The sequence below is a fragment of the Gigantopelta aegis genome, chromosome 6 (assembly GCF_016097555.1).
Source record: "Gigantopelta aegis isolate Gae_Host chromosome 6, Gae_host_genome, whole genome shotgun sequence".
Classification (NCBI taxonomy): domain Eukaryota; kingdom Metazoa; phylum Mollusca; class Gastropoda; order Neomphalida; family Peltospiridae; genus Gigantopelta; species Gigantopelta aegis.
Window position 1 is genome coordinate 47,760,957 of NC_054704.1, and position 23,399 is coordinate 47,784,355.

The following is a 23,399-nucleotide window of genomic DNA, read 5'->3' on the forward strand; positions in this document are numbered from 1 at the left end:
AACATACATGTAGTTTTAGCCACACTATTGAGGACCACGGACTGCCCGTCGTTGACGGAGTTCAAGTGAGTGCAGACCATGTTAAGTGCATGTGTAGGCGTGGAATGTCTGTTTAACAACAGCTCAACACTTTGTTAAACATCAGCTATTAGGTGTCAAAGACAGTCTCTGTCATAGATGGTCTTCACAATCAGAGAAGACATGCTCTACCTCGAGAAAATTGCTTTCTCTCGATTAGCATCAAGAGGCTTTTACATGCACTTTCCCAACAGCTGCGACTGTACATATTGCTGCCTTTGATACACAAGTGGAGAAGTAGAAGTAGGCATAAGAACGTTAATTCTCATTCATCTTCCAAGAGTTGGTGAACATTTGTTTTCGGGAAAAAAGACAGAAAGTTTAATTATGAAGGGACTTGAATGTTTTAAGCACAGACACTTAAAATCTATTCAGACCCCCCCCCCCCCCCCCCCCACACACACTTTTACATAGAGTTCTGCGTATTAAGGTGTTTTAATATAACTAAATCCTAATGCTAACAACAGCAAAATATTAAATTGTTAAATTTTGGTTTAGACCAAAACTATACAACACAGTAATGTGTGTGTGTGTGTAAGGTGTGTGTGTGTGTGTGTGTGTGTGTGAGAGAGAGAGAGAGAGAGAGAGAGAGAGAGAGAGAGAGAGAGAGAGAGAGAGAGAGAGAGAGAGAGAGAGAGAGAGAGAGAGAGAGAGAGAAATAAAAAGGTCAAACAAACATTATTTTCAAGTAATTAAAATAGCCTTGCTCATACAACAGACAATACAGAAATCTAAACAGATTGAAAACGAAACAGATGGAGCCGTGTTGAAGTTGAAAGTGCATAAAGAGAGTAAAGCAATTCTCTTTGTCAACAGTCGTACAGACAGCGTATGGAACCAATACTGAAGTAATCTTCTTTCGGACAGGCAGATCTAAACAAACAAGCGTAACGCATCGCTGCCGCCAGTTGAAGCATCTTGGAATAATTGAGTAGGCGTTTCTCGTTCTTAAATGCTAATCTTTATTTTTCGGCGAAAACAAACAATTTGAACAAGTTAGCATGCTAATATAGGAACCAATTAACAAATGCCTGACCTCCGACATGTGTTTTGTGTATTAAAAATCGCTCTTAAACGACCATAAGGTCACACGTAGTTCTTTTCTCTCTCTCTCCTGTCTGTCGTTCGTTAATGCATGGCACGTGTATCGGTTCAGGGACATTTTTTTCTTCACGTTGCAGTACTTTAGAAAATGCGAAAAGCACGAAAAAGTTGCAGCAATTACCAGAAGAATTTCTAATTAGTAAAGCTGACAAAATACGTACAAAACATCTGTACTTCCTCTCGTTGCCGACCAGCCCTGGACCCGTGAACTTCCCGTAGAGAAATTTCTCTCCATTGAACCATGTAGCCATGCACCGGAAGTCCAGCTCTTCAAAGAAAAAAAGGTGAAATGACAGACGATGGTAGATATTCGACAACTGAAGCACCACGTTTCAATCAAAGATGCATCAAACAAAATATTGTAAATGCGTACAATAGTAATATATAACGTGACAGTATGCATATTGAAGGCGCAGAACCTAATTTCAGACTAGTGAAAATGGATACCAAGTTTAGTTAATATACGAACCTGCAACACACAGTTAAACAGGGAAATACCGTCTAAAACTAGGTAGAGCTTGTCTCATTAACCATTACTTCTTAGAAGAACTGTGCGTTTTTTGAAAATTAGGGTCCGTTACTTTAAGCTTGTGGACGTTTTAGGTTTTAATATAGTCATATACATATTAAATCCTTTCGGATAATTGTCAAGTTACATATACGTTTGCATAAGGATTGAATATCCCAGTGTAAAATAATTAGGCAGAGCTCACCCTTCCCATTGCCAACGTAGCCAATTGCTTTTTTATTATGAAAAGTGGCTACAATATTTAATATTTGGCTAATAAAATAGGCTATACAGATGTTTAAATTAGCCTTTTTTAAATCATGTTCAAGGAAATACTCTGCATAATTCTTAATTGGATAAAACTAAATTATTTCCAGTGTCAGCCCTGATTAGGACTATAAAAACAATAATGACAATAGAAATTAATAAATGTGAAAGAAATAAACAACTACATAACGATCATTCTTTAATTGATAAGCCCAAGTCTTCTAAACATAATTCATACCTTCTAAAATAATTCATAGCAGGGAATGTCCTACTTAAAAGGATAGCCTTTAAACATTTAGCAATTTATTTTAATGGTTTGTCACTAAAACATTACATTTTCTATAATTTGTGAATAAAATATGTAAATGAGGATATTACGCGTTACGGTCGTTATGACAAACAGAATAGACGTTATTAATGTTTTAGAGATAATGCGAATCTCCTGGTTTTAACATCGCGGCATTTGAATGAAAGAAGAAATTTATAGACACAGTAATCAATATGTAACAATACACTGTAGTGTAGGCATGTGTAAAAGAAGGATGTTGTAAGGAAAAAAAAAAGAAGAACAAATATCTTTCTGTCAGTATCTCGAGGATGTCTTGCCTGTTCCTGATAATTATTTTTAACCAACTTATCTTATCACACAATACAACACTAACTCACTGGTGATGAGTTATGGTGCGTTCGTTCGTTCATTCATTCATTCATTCATCTGTCCATCCGTCCGTTCGTTCGTTCATTCATTATTTCATTCAAGTCCTTCATTGAGTCCTTCATTCATTCATTCGTTTCTTTCATTCATTCGTTTCTTGTTCACTCACTCACTCTCTCGCTCACTAATTCATTCATTCATTACATATACCCATCTATTCCTTCCTTCTTTCTCAATCACCATCTCTTTCTTTCCTAATATTTCTTTCTGTCCTGTTTTGTCACCGCATTACCACACAGTAAACACTCCCGCGTCTCCCACTCACTGGTAATGCTCTGTGTTGCGCCCCTGTGACAGTGCCTGTAACGGAATATGAAGCGGGAGGGGTCGGCACAGGCCTGAATGTCCGACATGGGTTCCCTGCACTCCCTACTCGACTCGCTGTGGTTGGTGTACGCGAACAGGTACGGACCCTGGAACGGACACGGGACGGGCAGACTCGGGACTGAAAAATAATAAAACAAAGACTGTGAGGAATGAATGAATGAATGAATGAATGAATGAATGAACGAATGAATATTCAACGACACCCCAGCACGAAAATGCACATCGACTATTGGGTGTCAAAAAAGGTAAGTATATGAAAATATTATTTGTATAATTATGTAAAATCACAGTGTAAGGAGCTGTGGGTAAAAGATCTCGTACAATACAAATATCAGGAATGAATGAATGAATGCATGAATGAATGAATGAATGAATGTATAATGACACCCCAGCACGAAAAAATACACCGGCTGTTGGGTGTCAAACTATGGTAAATGTAGTATGTAACGAATGAATGAATGAAAGAAAGAACGAAAAATGAACGTGTGAATGAATGAATGAATGTTTAACGACACCCAGCACGAAAAATACACCGGCTACTGGGTGTCAAACTATGGTAAATGTAGTATGTAAGGAATGAATGAATGAATGAATGAATGAAAGAAAGAAAGAAAGAAAGAAAAATGAATGTGTGAATGAATGAATGAATGAATGAATGTTTCACGACACCCCAGCACGAAAAATACACCGACTATTGGGTGTCAAACTATGGTAAATGTAGTATGTAATGAGACGCAAACCTCCTGTGGATTAAAAACATCTTCTGACAAGCTAAACGTAGATAAACAGGACGGAGTTAAGAGGAAAGATAAAGAGAACAGCTGTCTAAAGTCTTTAAATTACTCAGGAACCTCGAGAAATTAAAAATACATTATACTAGCATTACATACAGAATGTGTATATCAACAAACAGCATGGGAGAGTAGGTGCGTGGGTATGCAACCTCGTGTAGCACAACACCATAGTATGTGCACTGTCCACATTAAAAAAACATATGTTTGCATGTAAACATCCAATCCACCACCCCACAAATAATCGCATTCCCATTTTTTTTTTTAAACCATCATACGTGCCTGAAAGGACCCCTAACATTAACCCTCGTCACTTCCCCGTGTTTATAAATCCAGCCCTGACCACAAATACCTCTATCCTATCCGCAACAACAGCCATTCAACATTTTAAAAAGCCAAGGGCGGATACAAGGAAACGAAACAGTGGAACCTGCCCCCTACCCCAACCCTTAAACAATTAAAATGCCCATCTTTAACAATTTGTTTACACTTTTTTTTATTTATTATTAAAGTACTCTTTTTAGGGAGTTGGTCATTGTACCTAGCTGTATTTAGGGTTTCCCTAAATTATTTTCTGGGTCGCCCTTGTAAAAGCTATTTCAGCAGATCTGGGCCCCGATCTACAAAGCGATCTTAGCCCTAAGATCACCTTAAGTGCATAGCTACCTTATGCACTAAGGTGATCTTAGTGTTAAGATCGCTTCGCGGAACGGGGCCCAGGAATGCTGAGTCCGTTTTGTTACAACTATTTTGTTTCTTCATCAGATGGCGAAAATGCAAGACAGCTTGTTGATTTAGATCGTTTATGAATCATCCATATTACGATCACTGTTCTCCGGCCCTTCTCCCCTGAGAAACATTAGACACGGCCCTGATCACTGCATTATACACGGTGTATGCAACTAATCCTCTTTAAATATGAATGTCATACCAAAATAGCTGCATTAATATTAATTATATTTATTCGAATCTGTGTGACGTATACCATTTCAAAACTGAAATATTTCCTCGTAAAATATTGAAATCGTCTTAATAGATGATACTGAGTGATCTAGTAGTTGATATCGATTTTTATGTCCGAGCTTTAGCGATAAAAAACCCTCACCATTAATCAGGGGATAAAAATGTTTCTTATACAAAACAATCATTCTGAGAGTACGGCTAAAACAATACATGTCCCCTACCGCGCCCAACAAATTTTCGTATCTCTCAATTTCATGGGCCATAATTCTGCCACAAATAGCTAACAGTACTTGATAAAGCTTTAAACAAAATTCCAGCTCAATATATTGAGGCAATGGGGGTGGGATGAATCCAGAAAACTATATGTGGGACAGAGGGACAGACATACAGACGGACAGAAGGACGGAGGCGAAATCTATAGTCTCTTCCGGTTGGACCAGTAGAGGACCAATCGTCACACCAGGGGATCAAATATCCTCATTTTAACAACTTTAAGAACATCTCATTGCAGGTAAGGTATTTCAACGTAATAAGATTACTACATTATTATGTTATTATAACTACTTTAAAGTGGCTTTCAAAATGCATATTTAATTTCCATCGATAAAGCACGGTGCACACTGGAAACATGTCATTGCATACAATTAGATACAATGTGCACTCGGTTGAATACATGGTGAATATGTAAATAAAAGTTAGTTTTGTATAACGACACCACGAGGCCACATTGATTCAATAATAATCGGCTATCGGGAGTGAAACACTTGGTAACTTGTGACACGTAGTCTACAGAGGAAACCCGCTATGTTTCCATTACGTCACGGTAATTATGCCATAGACGTCACTAGAATTACGAATTGTGTCATGTGATTGATATCAATGTTTAATACCAGCTCTTACAGACATCTGAAATTTGTCGAAATTGCACAGTCGGTTGGTTTATGAATAGTAGGGAATTGGTTCGTCCCAAATCAACTGGTAGGCTAAATCGCTGCTAGTGTATGTATACCATTGTATGTGCTGTTCTGTCTGTGATAAGGTGGTGGATCCACCTGGTGCATACTATTATATGTTTAATGAACACCCCCCCCCCCCCCCAAACAACCCCCTCTTGCTATTCAATAACAAGCTTAACAATAAAGTGGAAACAGGTTTCTTCCTATACTAACCTATTGTCACATGTTCTAGGCAGCTGGAACCCTCCAAATCAAAAGTTTGTTTTGTACATTTACATTACACTTTTGCTTATTCTGTGTGGCGGCAGCGGGTTTCCTGTTTTCGTTTCATCTCGACCAAGTGTCTAAATAACCATATGTTAGACTCCGAATAGCTGTAGTTTATGATATGCTAGAGGAGTTGTTAAACAAATATTTATTTCTTTTTCGTTTTTGCCTATTGCATACTAGTAATAAACACTACTGATATTAGACGTCGTGTTGTGCTCCTGATACACAGACTATGTCAATGCTTAAAACAACATTTCTTTAATGTTTCACTCTAAATCAAATTCTGGTGAGGCATAATTGTATTGTTAACACCAAATCACAGACACTATTCCCCAAAATAAAAATCGTGCCATGTAACCGATATACGTTTTATATCATCGCTTAACACTACTTGACATTGCCACAATAAACAGCAATAATGCTTTCCTTTTGAGTTTCTCTCCAAACCAAATACCAAACGAGCATGTTTGGAAACGCATAAAGTGGCTAAGATCAACAGAACGAAAGGTCAGCCTCTGAAGACGTTTAGAGAGAGAACTCGGTAATCTGTGCCACGGACAGATTTACACAACCAAAAAGACGTAGCCGGCTCTTGTCAGGGACTGGCTCCAGCAGCAATGTGCATCTCTTCATTTGTAAATAAACCGATAATATAAAGAAAAAACCTGTTATGGCCCGACGTGATCACGCAATGTTTGCATAGGATCTGGCTTCAGCAAAAGGTTCTACCGACTCCGCTATAATGTTTCTGGTATAGAGTTGCCAAAGAGGTGCATTATCTTTTTTTCGCTTGTCTGACATGGTGTTTCTAACAATGCCAAGTGTTTCCCGATCCGATCTACGCCACCCACCTTTCACGATCGTGTAGAGGACAAAGTCGCCCGTGATTCTTCCACAGACGCTAGCAATCTCGTCGTCTCGAACACAGAAACCTGATGAAGAGATAAGAAATATGAAGAAAACGTAAAGATAATCTTTAGATTGTTCATAACATCACGGCGTAAAGGACGTGGGATTCTCTAAAGAAAAATATGAGGGTAGTTTTTTCAGGTATCGGTAAAGACACACACACACACACACACACACACACACACACACACATATATATATATATATATACATACACACACACAGTGAGACATACATACATACATACATACATACACATACACATACACAGAGACATACATATACACATAGACAGACAGACACACACACACACACACACACGCACACACACACACACACACACACACACACACACACACACACACACAGTGAAATCCAACTCAACTAAACCGAATCACAGCGGGAACCTAATATTATTTATCAGATTTAGACAGCATCCGGTGTTTAGACATTCGTGTTTAGAAATTTAGAAAATTGAGGACCTTGAAACGTGGCCGGTTTTGACAGGATTCCGGTTTTTCAGGGTCCGCTTTAGACATGTTTATATACTCGTATGTGTGTGAGTGAGTGAGTGAGTGAGTGAGTGAGTGAGTGAGTGAGTGAGTGTGTGTGTGTGTGTGTGTGTGTGTGTGTGTGTGTGTGTGTGTGTTTTAGTGAGTGTGCATGTGTGAGTGTGTGTTATTGTTTGTGGTGGTAGTGGTGGTGCGTTTATGTTTGTTTGTTTGTGTGTGTGTGTATGGGTGTGTGTGTGTGTGCGCGCGCGCGTGTTTCACCAATGCACATAATGGATCTTTGCCATCTTAAGAAAAAACCTCCAAGTAATTTTTAAACATTATTTGGTAATCATAGTTAATATTACAATGTACAGTTTTCATTGCCAAAACTGAGCTGTAAAAATGACGCCATCAAATATATTATACAAAACGTTAAGCCTACTTCGTTTGTTTTTATACAACAATACTTCAACGTACATCATAATATTTTTCATACGTAACACATAACAATTTTGACGTATATGTCGACGTCTTTGAAGCTGGTAAAAAATATCATTAGCATATTATTTTACACAATAAAAAAACATGATACGCATTACTGTATATGCGATATACTTCCACGAAATAATGTTTGTTTGAACTCAATAAAAATAACATCTATTAAATATATATATATATATACCATCTTGCACAACCAGAAACATAATACTCGCTTTTATACAGAAATGCTTTCTACTGCGCGATGTCCTGTGACGCATTATCGATAGCTCGGATTAGTCCATGATGTCGTAAATACAAAGGATGCGACGGGCGACAATCTTCTGCTGTTTTTAGAACCAACACCTCCAGGATATGGAACAAGGAATCCATATTGTAATGTCTTACGCAGCTAGGTATGCGATGTTTGCGTGCGTAATGTCGATGGATTGGCAAACATCATTGAAAACGCATTACGAAGATCAAAGGTTTTATTGTCAAAGACAAACGATTAGTGGGTTAGGCTTACAACGAATGTACTTTGATGTGTCGCAAATAGAACAACAAGAGAAAGAATGATAACGAAGATTATTTGTTTTAGCATCGACTTTTTAATGATTTTACTTGGTTATTATTATTATTTTTTAAATTACAGGTTTCACAGGAATGCTGTTTGTTGTTTGAAAACGAGTGGAAAAGAACATAATATAATGAAAGAGATGAATATACAACTACAGGTGTTTTTATACACGTTATGATGAAAACTGTTTTCAGAAACTGCCATTAATGTCAAGTAATCAAACAATTACATAAGTGTAAAGCCGTAATGTTGTTAACTGTAGTTCTAGTGTTTGACTTTATTTTCCCAGGTGGTACATTTTCTGTTTTTGTATAAAATGAATGCTGATCTATTACGAAAAGCAAATCAACTAGTAAATCATTGAGTTTGCTCAAAGTGTAAATTTATGTAAGAAAGCGTAAGTAATGTGTAGGTAGACAAAACCTATTATTTTGTGCAGGTTTTGATTTATTAAAGCTATCTTGGGACTGGCAGTCCTCCTACAGGCAGTGTAGGAAGGATGTAACGTCATGTAAATGGTGTGTTGGGAGGTGGCAGTCCTCCATTATACATGGCAGAGATTTATGGAAATAACCACAGCCTTGCCAAAATTATCTTTTAACTCCGTCTTATGCGAAGATATTATTTTGATAGTGGTAACAGTTTTTATCGTTCAGATTAATAATAATTAGTGCTAGTACCTCACATGTCTACTTAAAGATAATAAATCTTATTTATAGAAGGGTAGCTATTCAGAGCCCTCAAAAGTACCCGGTCTCAGGCGGCAAATCGCCGCCTGAAACAGCTTTTGCCGCCGCCTACTTTTCGTTGATGGTAAAAAAAAAAGTGCTTTCCCTTCTTTAATAAAGTCTCCTACAAAAGGGATCCAAACAAGGTGCCAAACTAGTTGTTTATTTGTCTTGAAACGCGATTAGTTCACATCGAAATTTGATTTTTCAAATGTTTCTAGGGGAGGGCCCCCAGACCCCCCGCTTTGCCCCCTGCTATCATCACTGTTGTAGCCTGCTACTTCTTAAACTACTGAGGGCACTGGCTATTGCCTACGGCTCCGACCATGGAATCATGGACTGGCTATGCCAGTATTTGGATCCATGGTTGGCGTGCCTGAACCGTAAGGATGTGGGCACGTTAAAATAGTTCCTTCCTTCCTTCCCTACGGTGACAAGAAAACGAGAAAACATCAGCAAGTAACAAGACCTGAAAGAGCTTTTAAACCAATAAATACCAGACACACACGAAGTAGATGATTGTGTTATTATTATCGTGATGTCCGTTCCCATGACTTCTGATGAAAAAGGTTCTCAAAGCTACATTACGAGAAAATCCACAATGCGCAAACCTTTGTTAGAAATTCACGGGAGAAATACGGTAAACACCTAGCGACGGAATGACTTTATAACATGTGTTACTTTGACAGGCAGGTGTTTTCACGGACAAGTGGTGTTACACAGTGTACATCGATCGAATGCCATTGTCTTGTCTCCCTTGGAAGTAAAGATCGCTCTAAACTCCGATAGACGTCGCTCGGGTCGGTTCTTCCGCTGAATCAACTGCGCGACAATGGCGGCATTGAAACGACCAAGAACGAACGTTCGTAAAGTAAAAACGTGTTTGGATACGGGGGTGATGACAATGGGAGACAATCACTAGCTACATTATTATTACTGATGCTTCATTTAATTCGTAAATGACCTTTCCTCCACCCCTTTGTTGCACACCACTGACGCAAAACAAATGCGTTTATTGAAAACTAACAAGAACCTCCTATGTATACACCTCCAGGCAGTGAAGACCAGAAGTTCATTCCTTTTTGTCAGTCAGGGGGACCGCCTGTCACATTTCATCTGAATGAATTGGGAAGTATAGTATTTGAAATAACATAGTGAACACTACATAACTGTAATATTTATTTTAAAAAATAGTTTAATACAAAATGTTTACTCAAGTGTTCCAAGTCCATTACTCATATATTTCTGCTTTTAGAAAATCCTTTAGAGAAAACGTCTAAGCAGCGTACAAAAATACAGACAAGTTAAATTCATACGTCCACGTTAAGTTAATACGTTCGAAAATATATCACAATTTTTTTTCTTTCGGAAACATGTAATAATTGTTATATAGATTTTACACCGACATATTTGAAAAACAAAGAAGTAGATGTTCGTATCAACAACTACATGTATATGTATAATGAGAAATGTATATTACTCGGGACTTGTAATTAAAAGAACCAAACAGTAACTAGTCATCTCTATTAATTCCAAATACTGTAAGGGATTGTGAATTGAATCCACAAGCTTCCCACAGTATATGGAATTCATTACACACGTTATTTTGGTATATTAGAATCGCTTGCAGGCTGAAGCCACCAGTCGCTGTAACACAGGTGGTTGCTATTTAAGGTAAACACCAAGAGAATGATAAACACGAATGTAACTCACTTTCTTTGAACTGCAGGACGTTTTCGTGTTGAGGCGTGAACACCAGGCACACGTAGCACAGCTTCACCCTGGAAAAGATAAGACGAGCGTAACATGACGAACACAGAAAGAGCAGACGAGCGTAACAAGACGATCACAGAAAGAGTAGACGAGCGTAACAGGACGATTACACAAAGAGGAAATGAGCGTAACAGGATGATCACAGAAAGAGCAGACGAGCGCAACAGGACGATCACAGAAAGAGCAAACGAGCATAACAGGACGATTACAGAAAAAGGAAACGAGCGTAACAGGATGATCACAGAAAGAGGAAACGAGCGTAACAGGACGATCACAGAAAGAGCAGACGAGCGTAACAGGACGATTACAGAAAGAGGAAACGAGCGTAACAGGATGATCATAGAAAGAGCAGACGAGAATAACAGGACGATCGCAGAAAGAACAGACGAGCGTACAGGACGATTACAGAAAGAACAGACGAGCGTAAGAGGACGATCACAGAAAGAGAGAAAACTGTATTTCGTCAATATGCGCGCATATCCTGTGATCCAGTAAATTGGGGGCACTAAACTTTATGGCGTAATCATGTTTGCAAATCGGTGGATGAAATTGATGGCAACATCAAGGGTCGGTATGACATGTTACGCCGTGCAATAAATTGCGTAGACAAATATTTCTTTTTCTTGTTTTGGGGGTTTTCATTGAGAAAGAATAGTGCTACATCAGATCTGTGGCTATGCAAATGGATAAAATGGTACAATGGTTGGAGTGATGTCTTTTCATATGTATAATTTGTTCAAGTTATGTTTGAATTGCAGGTTAGTGGTGTAAAGAATTATGGTACGGAATTTATTAATTAGAACATAATATCTTTGCACTGAATAATTATTTATAAAACAAAAATAATAATCACAGTAGACTGCCATATAAACATATAATAATACAATTAGGATATACCTGTATAATACACATATTAGTTTGATCCGTATATTCATACGTGGGTCATCCAATGACATTCAGTCATAGTTTGACTGGTCGTCTATTGTAGGCGATATCAAATACAGAACCCCAGAGGCTTAATTGAAAACAAATAGTGATAATGTAGCGGCAACGGATATCGCATATCGCACATATGTTTGACGTCTACACGCTGGCAATAAACAACGCCCCCGAATGTCGCAAAACGAACATTTAAAATCCAAACGACAATGCATTACGTCCTGCTTGAACCAGAGGTATCCTTCGAAAAGGTCATACTACGATAAAACGAAATGAAATCGTCATTTGGTTCTCAGACGCAGCAATGAAATCCACTGTAAAACGTAGGGAGGGATAAGTATCGACCATTTTAGCTTAAAATCATCAAAACAAATGACATGTGAAATATTGCACAATTGACTTTAAGGGCGATTTAGGGTTTTCTGTTTTTGGAGGTAGGGAAACGCATCTAGAAGAAGACACTTGCCGCGATGTACAGTGTTGCACTCTTGGGTAGAATATGACAGAATAATAACAGAATAGGATGGACAGAACAGAACAAATTAGGTTAGATAGATCAGGGTCGAATAGAGCAGAGAAGATCGGAACAGTACAGATCAGAATGGAGCAAACCAAAGCAGAACGGAACAAAATGAAATACACCAACATATAGCAGAGCCGAACGAAAATAGACAATAATATAACGGTAAAAAACAGAACAGAACAAACAAAACAAACAAAAAAGACAAGACACCACACTATCATTTGTTGTGTCGTTACTTGTTGTAGCAGCTTAGTATAGTCCGGTTTAGAAAACAGTTCTTTATAAAAAAAAAAACAAAAAAAAAAAAAAATTATTATATACATTTTAAAACCTTTGATGATTACAAATATATTAACATATGTAGTATTTAAACAAGTTAGCCCATTGGTTTGAAATTACTTGTTATATTTAGTACCAACTGATGCCATCTGTACAAGTAGTATACGTCTACTTGCATAATAGCAAGATGAGGCGGTGCTCTGGCATGAGGGTGGTTAACTGAAAATGTTCGTGATCAACTATATTTTTTGTGGGTTTTTTTGCACGGTAGTTGTTAAGGGAGGGCACTCCCTAAAACTAGTCGCCATATGACCCTACCAATGTTGCTGTATTGTTCGCGAGTATATTCTGACATAGAAATTGTATTGAACTGCACGGAGTTACAGTAATTAATGGTGGTGACCAACCATAAAAATAGAAACAGAAAGCAAAACAGAAAAGGTCGAGGCAGAATTGAATAGAAGATAAAGCATCTATGTAGCAAAATGTAAAAAGACAAAAAAGACGACTTTTTTCTATTACACACTAAAGCCACGCACGAAATTAATATATCTTCATTATCAGTTTTACAGAACATCGAACAAAACAGAAGAAAAAATGCCAAGAGAATTGAAGACGAAACGACGGTATTGTTAGAATGAGATTTACGCAAGACAGCTACTCGAAAGAAAGTCAATGAATCTCCTCCTTAACATTTTACTCCCGTCACATAAATCGCTTTCCTGTAACCAAGGTGAACTTTCCACAAATTGACCAGCGATAAAATACAACGCAATGCCCATCTCCGATGACATACAGTGGAACCTCGGACGAAAGGACACATCTGTATTACAACCACGGCCACAACAACAACAAAAAAGCTTATCGATTCATTTCCATATACATCCACATGCATATATATTATATCGATTGTACATACAAATGCGTGTGTGTTTTTAACCTTTACATAACAGTTCATTTGTTCCTCTAAAGGACGACTGTTGTAGATCCCCTGAGTGATGTTTAGAGCTCGGGTTCACTATAGATAGAATAAGCAGCAGCTTTGGTGGAATAAATTATTCATCGAACGGTTAATGGGATGATTTGCCAATAAGTGGATAACGCTAGAGAAAAACAAAACAAAACAGCTCCATGAAATATACATAACAGACGAAAACGGCTATAAATAATCAACGCAGGGACTCCGGGAATTGATGAATACTTATCGACACCCTAGCACGAACAATAAATCGGCACAGTCTTGGTATGCGGTTTAATGCATTCCATAGGTTTCTGTATTTTACCAATTCCTGCGAAAGAACACGACAACGATATGATGGTATATTAAGACAAAACGGTAAACGGTTTAAGAATGAAAAATATTTTTAATACTGATTATCTAGGTCATTTATTGATTGACATTTCTGAGGGTTTTATGATTACTAATAAAAGATAAAAATTCGAAGATTAATTTTTATCTTTCTTTTAGTAATCATATAATGTAACAGACATTGAGAACTGAATTGATTGAATTGAGTGACATGACATACCAGTTTATTATTTTACTTACTAATTAGTGATGTTTTGATATGCCAACTGTGGTGTCGGATGCTACACTTTGAACCACATCTTCCACTGGCGGATCCACAAGGGGGTCACAGGGAATCCGTGACTCCCTCGACCGTTTAAAGTGCCCATTTTAATGATTTATTTATTTGTTTCTTTACATTCATCATCCACAATATACAACACTAAATTTCTGGGGAGCATTGTTGCGCCTCCGAACCACCCTACAGATCTCCCTCTCTAATTGTCTTCTTTTTTTTTGAATTTTGTGACCCCCCCCTTTACAAAATCCTGGATCCACCAGTGTCTTGACAAACACCATTTAGAGTATTTTACCTGTCCAATAGTAGGTATTTATTGCCCTCGTTGGTTTTGCAGTGTCCTCGTTCAGATATGCTGTGTTTGGCGATCTCAATCTCCCCCAGACCGCTCTGGTACCACGTGCCTCTCCACTTGGGCGGAAACGTGCATCTCGACGCTGAAAACACACAAAAAACAAGACATTAATTAGGATAATCACATTATCACATTATAATAATGTATGTATGTATGTGTTATAGTGTTATCTTACGGATTGAAAGGATACACGAGTATTTTGTGTGTTTTTGGGGGTTGGGGGTGGGGGGGGGGGGGGTGGGGGGGGGGGTGGGGGGGGGGGTGGGGTTGGGGGAGGGGGGGGGGGGGGATGGGTTGGTGTGGTTTTGTTTGTGGTTTTTGTGGATTAAAAAAAAAATCAACGTTTTTTTACCAAACGATATGTTAGAGCTGACGTTAGAATATTTTAAGGATAATGCACATATAATACTGTTGGCTATGCATTAGTAAAACCAACAAATGCTCTTTTGTTCTTTTGATACCAGGAAATCGCATTTAAGGCCATCCAAAGCTTAGGATTTCACGGCTGATGGTCCCTATATCCCTACATAGCTTGTGATTCCTTTCTTTCCGATGATGTCTGTTTTAAAAGACTTGATGTTACGTTTAACATGTCTAACGACAAATAATCGATTTTATTTCCTAATTCTTTAATGTCCACTTCATGTTTCTTACAGCATACTAAACGTTCCCGTTTTTTCACCTTAATATCTGGTATTAGAGGTGGGTAGAGTTTACTACCGTCTGTATGAACAAAATCCAATAAATAATGGAGAAAAAAGAAACGCCTTGTTTCCTTGCGGGATTTAGCTCGGTCGGTTGAGTGCTCCCTTGAGGTGCTTGCGTCGCAGGATCAAACCACCATTCAACTGATTGGGTTTTTTTTATCGTTGCATCCAGTGCACCACAACTGGTCAAAGGCCGTGGTATGTGCTTGCCTGTCTGTGGGAAAGTGCATATAAAAGATCCCTTTCTGCATTAGGGAAAATGTAGCGGGCTTCCTCTGATGACTACGAGTCATAATTACCAAATGTTTGACATCCAATAGCCGATAATTAATTAATCAATGTGTTCTAGTGCTGTCCTTGAACAAAACAAACTTTTTAGAGGTGGTTGAATTTTACTACTGTCTGTATGAACTCCAATAACTATCGGGGGGGGGGGGGGGGGGGGGGGAAGAAACCCTCTTTATCTTATCCTTCACCAAAGGCCAAAACAAAGACACATTTATTTCTACAATGTGTACAGTCTCACATGTTACCCATTAGACAGTAAACTTTGGAGGAGAACGAGGTAATACGAGTTAATACAATTTATTTTCACTTCGGATCCGCATCGCGTGCTTGCACAGCCTCAACACAGGCATCTTTGTAATCTCGGCAAACTATTAATAATGTTATTACTGGTAACTCCACCCATTTGTTCAATCAGGCTCAGCCCGAACCGTTATTAGCAAGTAATACCCTTGGACTGGCACTCGGCATGATGTTTCAATCCCTGGAGACGCATTGTCTTCGTGATGAGTGGCCCCAGGCGCGTGCGCAGTTCATTTCACGTCACATGCAGTGTCCTGTAGTTTTTAAACAGGCTCAATGTGACGGTGTGGGTTAACCACGCACATAAAGGCGTGGTGTGTAACCACGCACGTAATTAGTGTCGAGATACGTTCTTGTGGTTTTCAGTATTAGCGTTTTCAGCGGCGGATCCATAGTGGGAATGGGACAAGGGAACACGTCCTCCATAAACATATTCAAGTGTCCCTTTCTTCCTCTTTTAATTTCCCCTCCATTGGCATGCCATTTTGTCGACTTGGTGTATGTGCCCTTTTCTAATTTGTCTTTCCACCCCGACAAATATTTCGTGCTTATTACGGCATGTCCAATTACCTACTATTTATGAATTAAATATTCCGCAGACACATAAATCCTTTTGCATTTAACAAAAAATATAACCCAACCTAAAGTAAAAGTTTGTTTTGTTTAACGACGCAACTAGAGTACATTGATTTATTAATACTCGGCTGTTAGATGTCAAACATTTGGTAATTTTGATTAAAGTCTTAGAGAGGAAACCCACTACATTTTTTCATTAATAGCAAAGGATCTTTTATATATACTTTCCCTTACGCAGGATAGCACATACCACAGCCTTTGATGTATCAGTCACGGTTCACAACTTCTTGGCAAGATCAGAAATTAACTCCATGAGGGCCATTCGTCAACTTAAAGTTCATATTAACACATGCTAGAAGACTACTTCAGTTCAGAAAACCCCCACCTATAGGAACAAAAATATATCTCAAGGATTTTGATTCAATTTTAGTCAAAGGGCAACAATTCTAAATTATTGTTTAAAAAATTGCTTTATAATTTTTCTTGCTTGTTGCTTTTTAAATAAATTTATTCTGTACAGGTGAACTCACATGAAAACTCCTTTAAAATAATTTACATTTGCTGCTGTTTGATTTTGAAAGGTTTCACTACATTTCCTGATATTATCTGCGACAAAACGTGATCAAACATTTATCGTATTGAGTTTCGCATCACAAGAACATCAATACCAAAGAGAGAACATTTCCAGCTCTCAAACACGCAGGTTATTAATTTCGTTTAAGCGTTGTTTCCTCCATAGGAAAAACGCACACCTCCCGAAGTAGACATGGCAAGCGTTTTAAAACCCATTTGCTAATATCATCTTTATCCAAAGCAGGTTTACCAGAAGAAGAAAAAAAAGATCACTGGTCTCGAACAAACATATCGGATTAATTCACTGGCAATCGATCAGAAACTTGATCCACGGAATTCCATTCGTTTGCAAATTCTTGAATTAGAGTTCATCGTTTATAAACGCGCAACGTCACGTCTTTTAGGCCCAACCAGCAAAAGACTAAATATATTTGAGAAAATCCGTACAGATACCTTTATGCAAAACCCCTCGACGATTATTGATCTGTAATTGCTTCTAACTTTGACGTAAATGTATCATGGTATCTTTAGCAGGCAAAAATTTGAGCACTATCGATATACAGCAGTTATATTTTGCCAAGCAGTGACCTTCATCATTGTTCTTTAAAAAAAACAAAAAAACTATTAGCGTATCGTATGGCAACAGACGAAACCCATTCTATTATAAAGATTTTATCTATGGATTTGTACTTTTGTGGTGTACTAGTGTGTCAGTTGTGAGTCATCGTCAATGAAGAGATCATATAGTGGCGGATCCAGAAAATATTTTGCAAGGGTGGGGACTAACGGAAAAAGGGCCCATGGGTCAATTATTCGTCAAAAGGGCATCCTAATACGATAGAAATTAAAAGAAGAAAAAAGGAAGAATATGGGGGGGGGGGGGGGGGGGTTACGTCCATCGGTGTTCCCCCCCCCCGGGTCTGCCTCTGTAATACAATAATGTAGACATTATTATGAGCTGAGAAATTTGCCACTTCGCTGGGTCAGGGCAAGAATGTCGGATCTACAAAGCAAAATTGTTTCTAGGCCAGTGATAAAGCGCTCGCTTAATGCGCGGTCGGTTTGGGATCGATTCTCGTTCGGTTTGGGATCGATTCTCGTTCCAGCCAGTGCACCACGACTTGTATATCAAAAGCCGTGGTGTGTGCTATCCTGCATGTGGGATGGTGCATATATACAAGACCCTTTGCTACTAATGGAAAACATGTAGCAGGTTACCTCGCTAAGACTATATGTCAAAAATTACCAAATGTTTGACATCCAATTGCCGATGATTAGTAAAGCTATGTCTTCTAGTGATGTCGTTAAACAAAACCAAACAAAACCAAACAATGTCAGTCGTATCGCCAAGATCAGTCAAAGGTAAATTAGGCGTGAATCAGTACAGGTGTTTTCATAGTTATTATCCCTACTGGCAGATGAGTCATGCAGGGGTCTTTTACTCTATGAATTAGCATTGACACGACATTGCACTGCAACACATATCAAACCCACTACGTAATAAATTTACATGCCCGTCCACTAAAGGACACATGGGATTCTGCTTAATTAACTTTGTAATGTCCATACATTAAGTTCACACACAATAAGGCTTTTATTGCCGTCCGTGGAACGAACGTTATCTTTTCTGAATAATAAAGAAACATATTTCATAAAGGCTAGAACTCTCCAATCGATCGTGACCCTATTTTCTAATAAATGTAATACTTAATGAGCGATCCATTTTGACAAAGCCATTAAGAATTCCTTTCTTTGTCTGCGAGTTAATGAAAATCTTGACAGGACCAAACTGGAGAAACCCTTTAATCGACAGAGGATTGCCGAAATTCAACAAAAATTATTGACTCTTCCACAAAGTTCTTTTTTTGGGAGGGCTCGCTAAATCACAAGTGGTGGAGCAAAACCTTACAAACACTGAACCTCTGCCCTCAATCACAATACGCTGCATTGCATAACCGAGACAAGCGAAAAAGGGCGACCGAGTGTCTATCGATTGAGCACGGCTGTTTTGCTGGTCGATATTAAGCTACAAAATGTGACTCTGTGAATACATTTCAATTTATATCAACTATTAAGTCATGTACATAATCGAAACTTAGTGACAGCTTTCTTTCGGGAAAAAATAAGGAAGAAGAAGAAGATGACGAAGAAGAAGAAGAAAAAGAAGGAGAAGAAAAAAAGAAAGAAGAAGGGTACAATAGAGACTTTTGTTATTACAAAGGTGGATTCTGAAGAAGGCAAAAAGGTGACAAGCCCCTACCAACTCAAAATTGTTTGAAAAACAAAAGGTTATAAAAATAAAATGCAGATCCAAGAGGTTGTTATCATGTTTTGAACATTTTCACAACGATGCATTTTAGACTATAAGCCTTTAAATACGGACGTTATATCACAATGACTGCTGTATGACGTATACTACATGTGCATAAACGGCGAATGTACGTAAATACATTGCGCACCCCGTACTTTTAGAAACTTAGGCTTTGTAATGGAACACTAATCAATAATTCAGACATTTGGTAATTGTGAAACGTAGTCTTTAAAAGAAACCCGCTGTTTTTCCATTAACAGCAAGATATCTTCTATTTGCACTCTCCCAAATAGAACAGCACATACCACGGCCTTTGATATATGAGCCATGGAGCAACTTACACCGAAGATATTCGATTCTACTGGATTTACTGAATTAAAACCTATTTCTATTACGCTGCTTGACCATATTTTATTTTTCATATAGATAAATAAAAGCTTTAAAATACTAGTAGATTATTTCTGTCCTGGACGGAGTAGCCGACGTGAGCCGACACCTGCGCCCATGACAGACATGCTCTACAACAGCTTGTTCTGGTGTGCACGTTAATCATATGTCCTTTTGTACTTCATGTATAGCTCAGCTTGGTTTTATTGTACACTGGCCTCAAATTCTATTACATGTTGTGAATTGCTCATCCAGACAGGCGCAGGAGCATGTGTCTATTCGCGACATCTGTTAATTAATGTCTCCTCCACCACTGACATTATCAAGATGTTCGTACATGTCTTTAATTTGATGGAGTGTAGTGCTTACTGCCTGTCTGGCTCCAGTACGATCCACGTAAGATGGTTCGATTGCAGGTGCTGTCCTCAGAATCGGCCATTGGCTACTCGCAAGCACGCGAGAATCGATACCAGTTGTGTCAAGTGATTTGGTATTTAACTTTCCTGTGCCAGCCTGTAGATAATCTTTATCCTATCTTACCAAGCAAGTGTGATTGAGAGTCTGGGGGTTCTTTGGTGATCGAAGTTGATTAGCTGCCACTGAAGAAGCTGCAAGTAACGACAAAGAGCATTCATCCACGAACTTCTGTCGCTGAAGAAACGGCTAATTCTTCACCCATACGTTGTCCAACTAGGGTTGAGAAAGTATGTCCTTGAAGCGATAAAAACACGCGCTCTCCGCAACGTCCAGGTTAAAGTAATTTTGATGGTGTGTCCATTATTTTTTTTCAAGAGACCCAAACGAGTCGGTACAAGACGGGAGAAGCGTGTCAATCGATACGTAGATATATACCCTTGTAATGCCATCAACTGCTGCACTCTGCGAGGCATCAGTTAAACGTGTACTATTTCTTTCAATCAAGCCCGATTCACATTAGCAGTAGATATTTTTGTGCGAGCGCTGCTCTGGGAAATCAAACGGCAGATTCATTCTCTCGCTGGTTGCAAACCGCGAGAGCTTATTAATGGCGTCGGGTCTTTAGAGATGGAACTCCAAGGATAACATGTATATTTTACAGAGAAGCTTTTAGGGCGAACGACAAAGGACAACTGTACAGGGAATTAGAACGTGGAGTAGGAGTCCGTAGAATATGTTGATAAACGTGCGCATTAGACGTGTTCTGGGAAGATAATGTAATATGGAGTGCTAATAACAGGACAAATTGGCCTCTTTTGTTAAAGTGAGAAATGTTTACGAATAACGTTGATTCAATATCCTGTATACCAGATTTGTACTGGTCTTTCTTTGTACACGCATACATACACGCATGCACGGTTTTGTCATTTGATTTTCAGGGCCTATCTAGTTTAAAATAACTAGTGTCAGTAAGGAATGAATCTTACTATAGCGTCTATTTCAACAAGACAAAAAGGATGCTATCAAATTAAAAGGGTACTGACACCTTTTGGTGAGGCTGTTTTAGGGTGGGGGTAGGCAGCCCCTTGCTAGGAAAAGCCCTGTATTTGAATGATGTCTATCATTTAGTGCAAGGCAACCACCCTACTCCTAAAAGCTCTCGCTGTAATACGGTTAGGGCCAAACAGGCCGGCTTTGATTCTTTCAAAAATCAGATCGTGCAATTAAATGGTTGCTGAATAACTGCAGATCCTTGCAGTCATACGCCACGTGAAAACAAATGTTCACATTACACAAAACGGTATTAATTACTCGCTAACGTATTCATTTGATTCGCATTAATCCACGACCAAGCAAACATCATACTCCAGCGAACACGTACAGAGCAATATTTTTTTTCAATAACAAATCGGTGAGTTGTTCCGCCACGAAAGCAATCCTGTTTGATTCCGTGCATCCCGCTGTGAGAAGCGAATGGCACATCGCATCCGAATAACGATCAGTTAATGGTGAAAGACGTGCGATGTAGGTCGGCCATGATGGTCAAAGCAGAACCCATTTGTAACCCAACAACATAAGCAAACACAAAAAAAACTACCTATGTCAATACTATTGTTGAAAACCCAGCCAGGTAAACACCAATCTGGCGATGATGGAATTTATTTGTTTTTATCATTAAATGTTCTTGCTTACACATGCGATTCAATTAAGGTTCAAACACGTGGTCCCGGGCACAGATCTCAGATATATTTTTGTTTTGTTCCGTTCAGAAGATAATGATTAGTGGTTATAGTCAGTTAAATAGAGGTTGGTGTAACGTCACTCGGCGGCGTCTCAACAATTTTCTTACGGATTAGTAGCGAGAGCTCCTTTAAATGTAATTTTCTAACAGTCATGGCAAGTAAGGTACATGTCCAGAATAGCGCTCTAGAAGCTTCTTAGTTGGACACACGTGCGCGTACACTCATACACGCTACATAGAGAGAGACAGAGAGAGAGAGAGAGAGAGAGAGAGAGAGAGAGAGAGAGAGAGAGAGAGAGAGAGAGAGAGAGAGAGAGAGAGAGAGAGAGAGAGAGAGAGAGAGAGAGAGAGGGGGGGGGATAGAGAGAGACAGAGGGAGAGATTGACAGAGAGGGAGACAGAAACAGACAGAGACAGAGACAGACAGAGATATACAGATGTTTGAATGGTTGTCCTGTGTTGTCCAATCTGCATTATAAACAGTGTCTACAATCAAACCATCTGTAAAGTGCCTGATTCACAGATTGCCAGACTTTTCAGTACGATTATTCTCAATCTGTTGGCTGGTTGTCGTTTTCTAAACATTCTTTATAAAATTGCTATACACGAAACGTTACACAGGAGTAGCAACTGTTGTTGGATCTCTCACACTGCCTGCAACATACACACACAATAAACACATACAAAAACATTAATTATATCGCCATCGTTATGGTTGTCCCATTAAATATGTATGTAGTGTAACGTCCTATTTGAGTGTACGTCATAATGAGATCACGTGACGGCACCTGACACAGCCCAGCGAGCTGATCGATGGGATACAGGCTTATTACAGGACACAATTTCATTAACTCTCTCACATTGTTCTAATACAGCCCAGGGCTTACTTAGCTAAGGTCTGCTCGTCGGAGCAAGGGTAAGTGCAAGAATAAATCAAACATCCCACACAGCTCAATCAGTAGCCATGCCACGTCTCATAGCTCCAGGTTGTACTATACCAAATAAATTCCCATAGGCGACCATGTTAACGTTTGTGCTTAAAAACACTATATGCAATATATCATCCAAACTATGACCCATAAATATCAGTACTACAACCCCTACCTCTAAGTCTTAACTGAAGAAAATGGTACCTTTTATGGGCCACATTGTTTTTGCATTTACCATAATTTGACACCCAGTAGTCGATGTATTTTTCGTGCTGGGGTGTCGTTAACATACATACATTCATTCATTCATTAATTCCTTTTATGGGCCACATTGTTTTTGCATTAACTAGAGTTTGACACCCAATAGCCGATGTATTTTTCGTGCTGGGGTGTCGTTAACATACATACATTCATTCATTCATTCATTCATTCATTCCTTTTATGGGCTCATTTTCGGTATAACAAGATTATAACAAGATGTTTTTACAACACCCCTAGTTTCGCACAAAATTTTAGTACTAATTTTACAGGTACACCATACATGTTCC

At 38.7% G+C, this 23,399-nt stretch overlaps 1 protein-coding gene across 1 annotated transcript in view; it reads right to left on the bottom strand.

Moving 5' to 3' along the window:
* Positions 1 to 23,399, bottom strand: part of LOC121374190 — a 105,359-nt gene that overhangs the window by 19,059 nt on the left and 62,901 nt on the right. The window contains exons 2-6 of the mRNA XM_041501171.1: positions 14,563 to 14,704; positions 10,881 to 10,948; positions 6,831 to 6,911; positions 2,938 to 3,117; positions 1,344 to 1,450 (exon numbers count right to left, since the gene is read on the bottom strand). Coding sequence (XP_041357105.1) covers positions 1,344 to 1,450; positions 2,938 to 3,117; positions 6,831 to 6,911; positions 10,881 to 10,948; positions 14,563 to 14,704 — 578 coding nt within the window. The remainder of the gene's footprint in view (positions 1 to 1,343; positions 1,451 to 2,937; positions 3,118 to 6,830; positions 6,912 to 10,880; positions 10,949 to 14,562; positions 14,705 to 23,399) is intronic.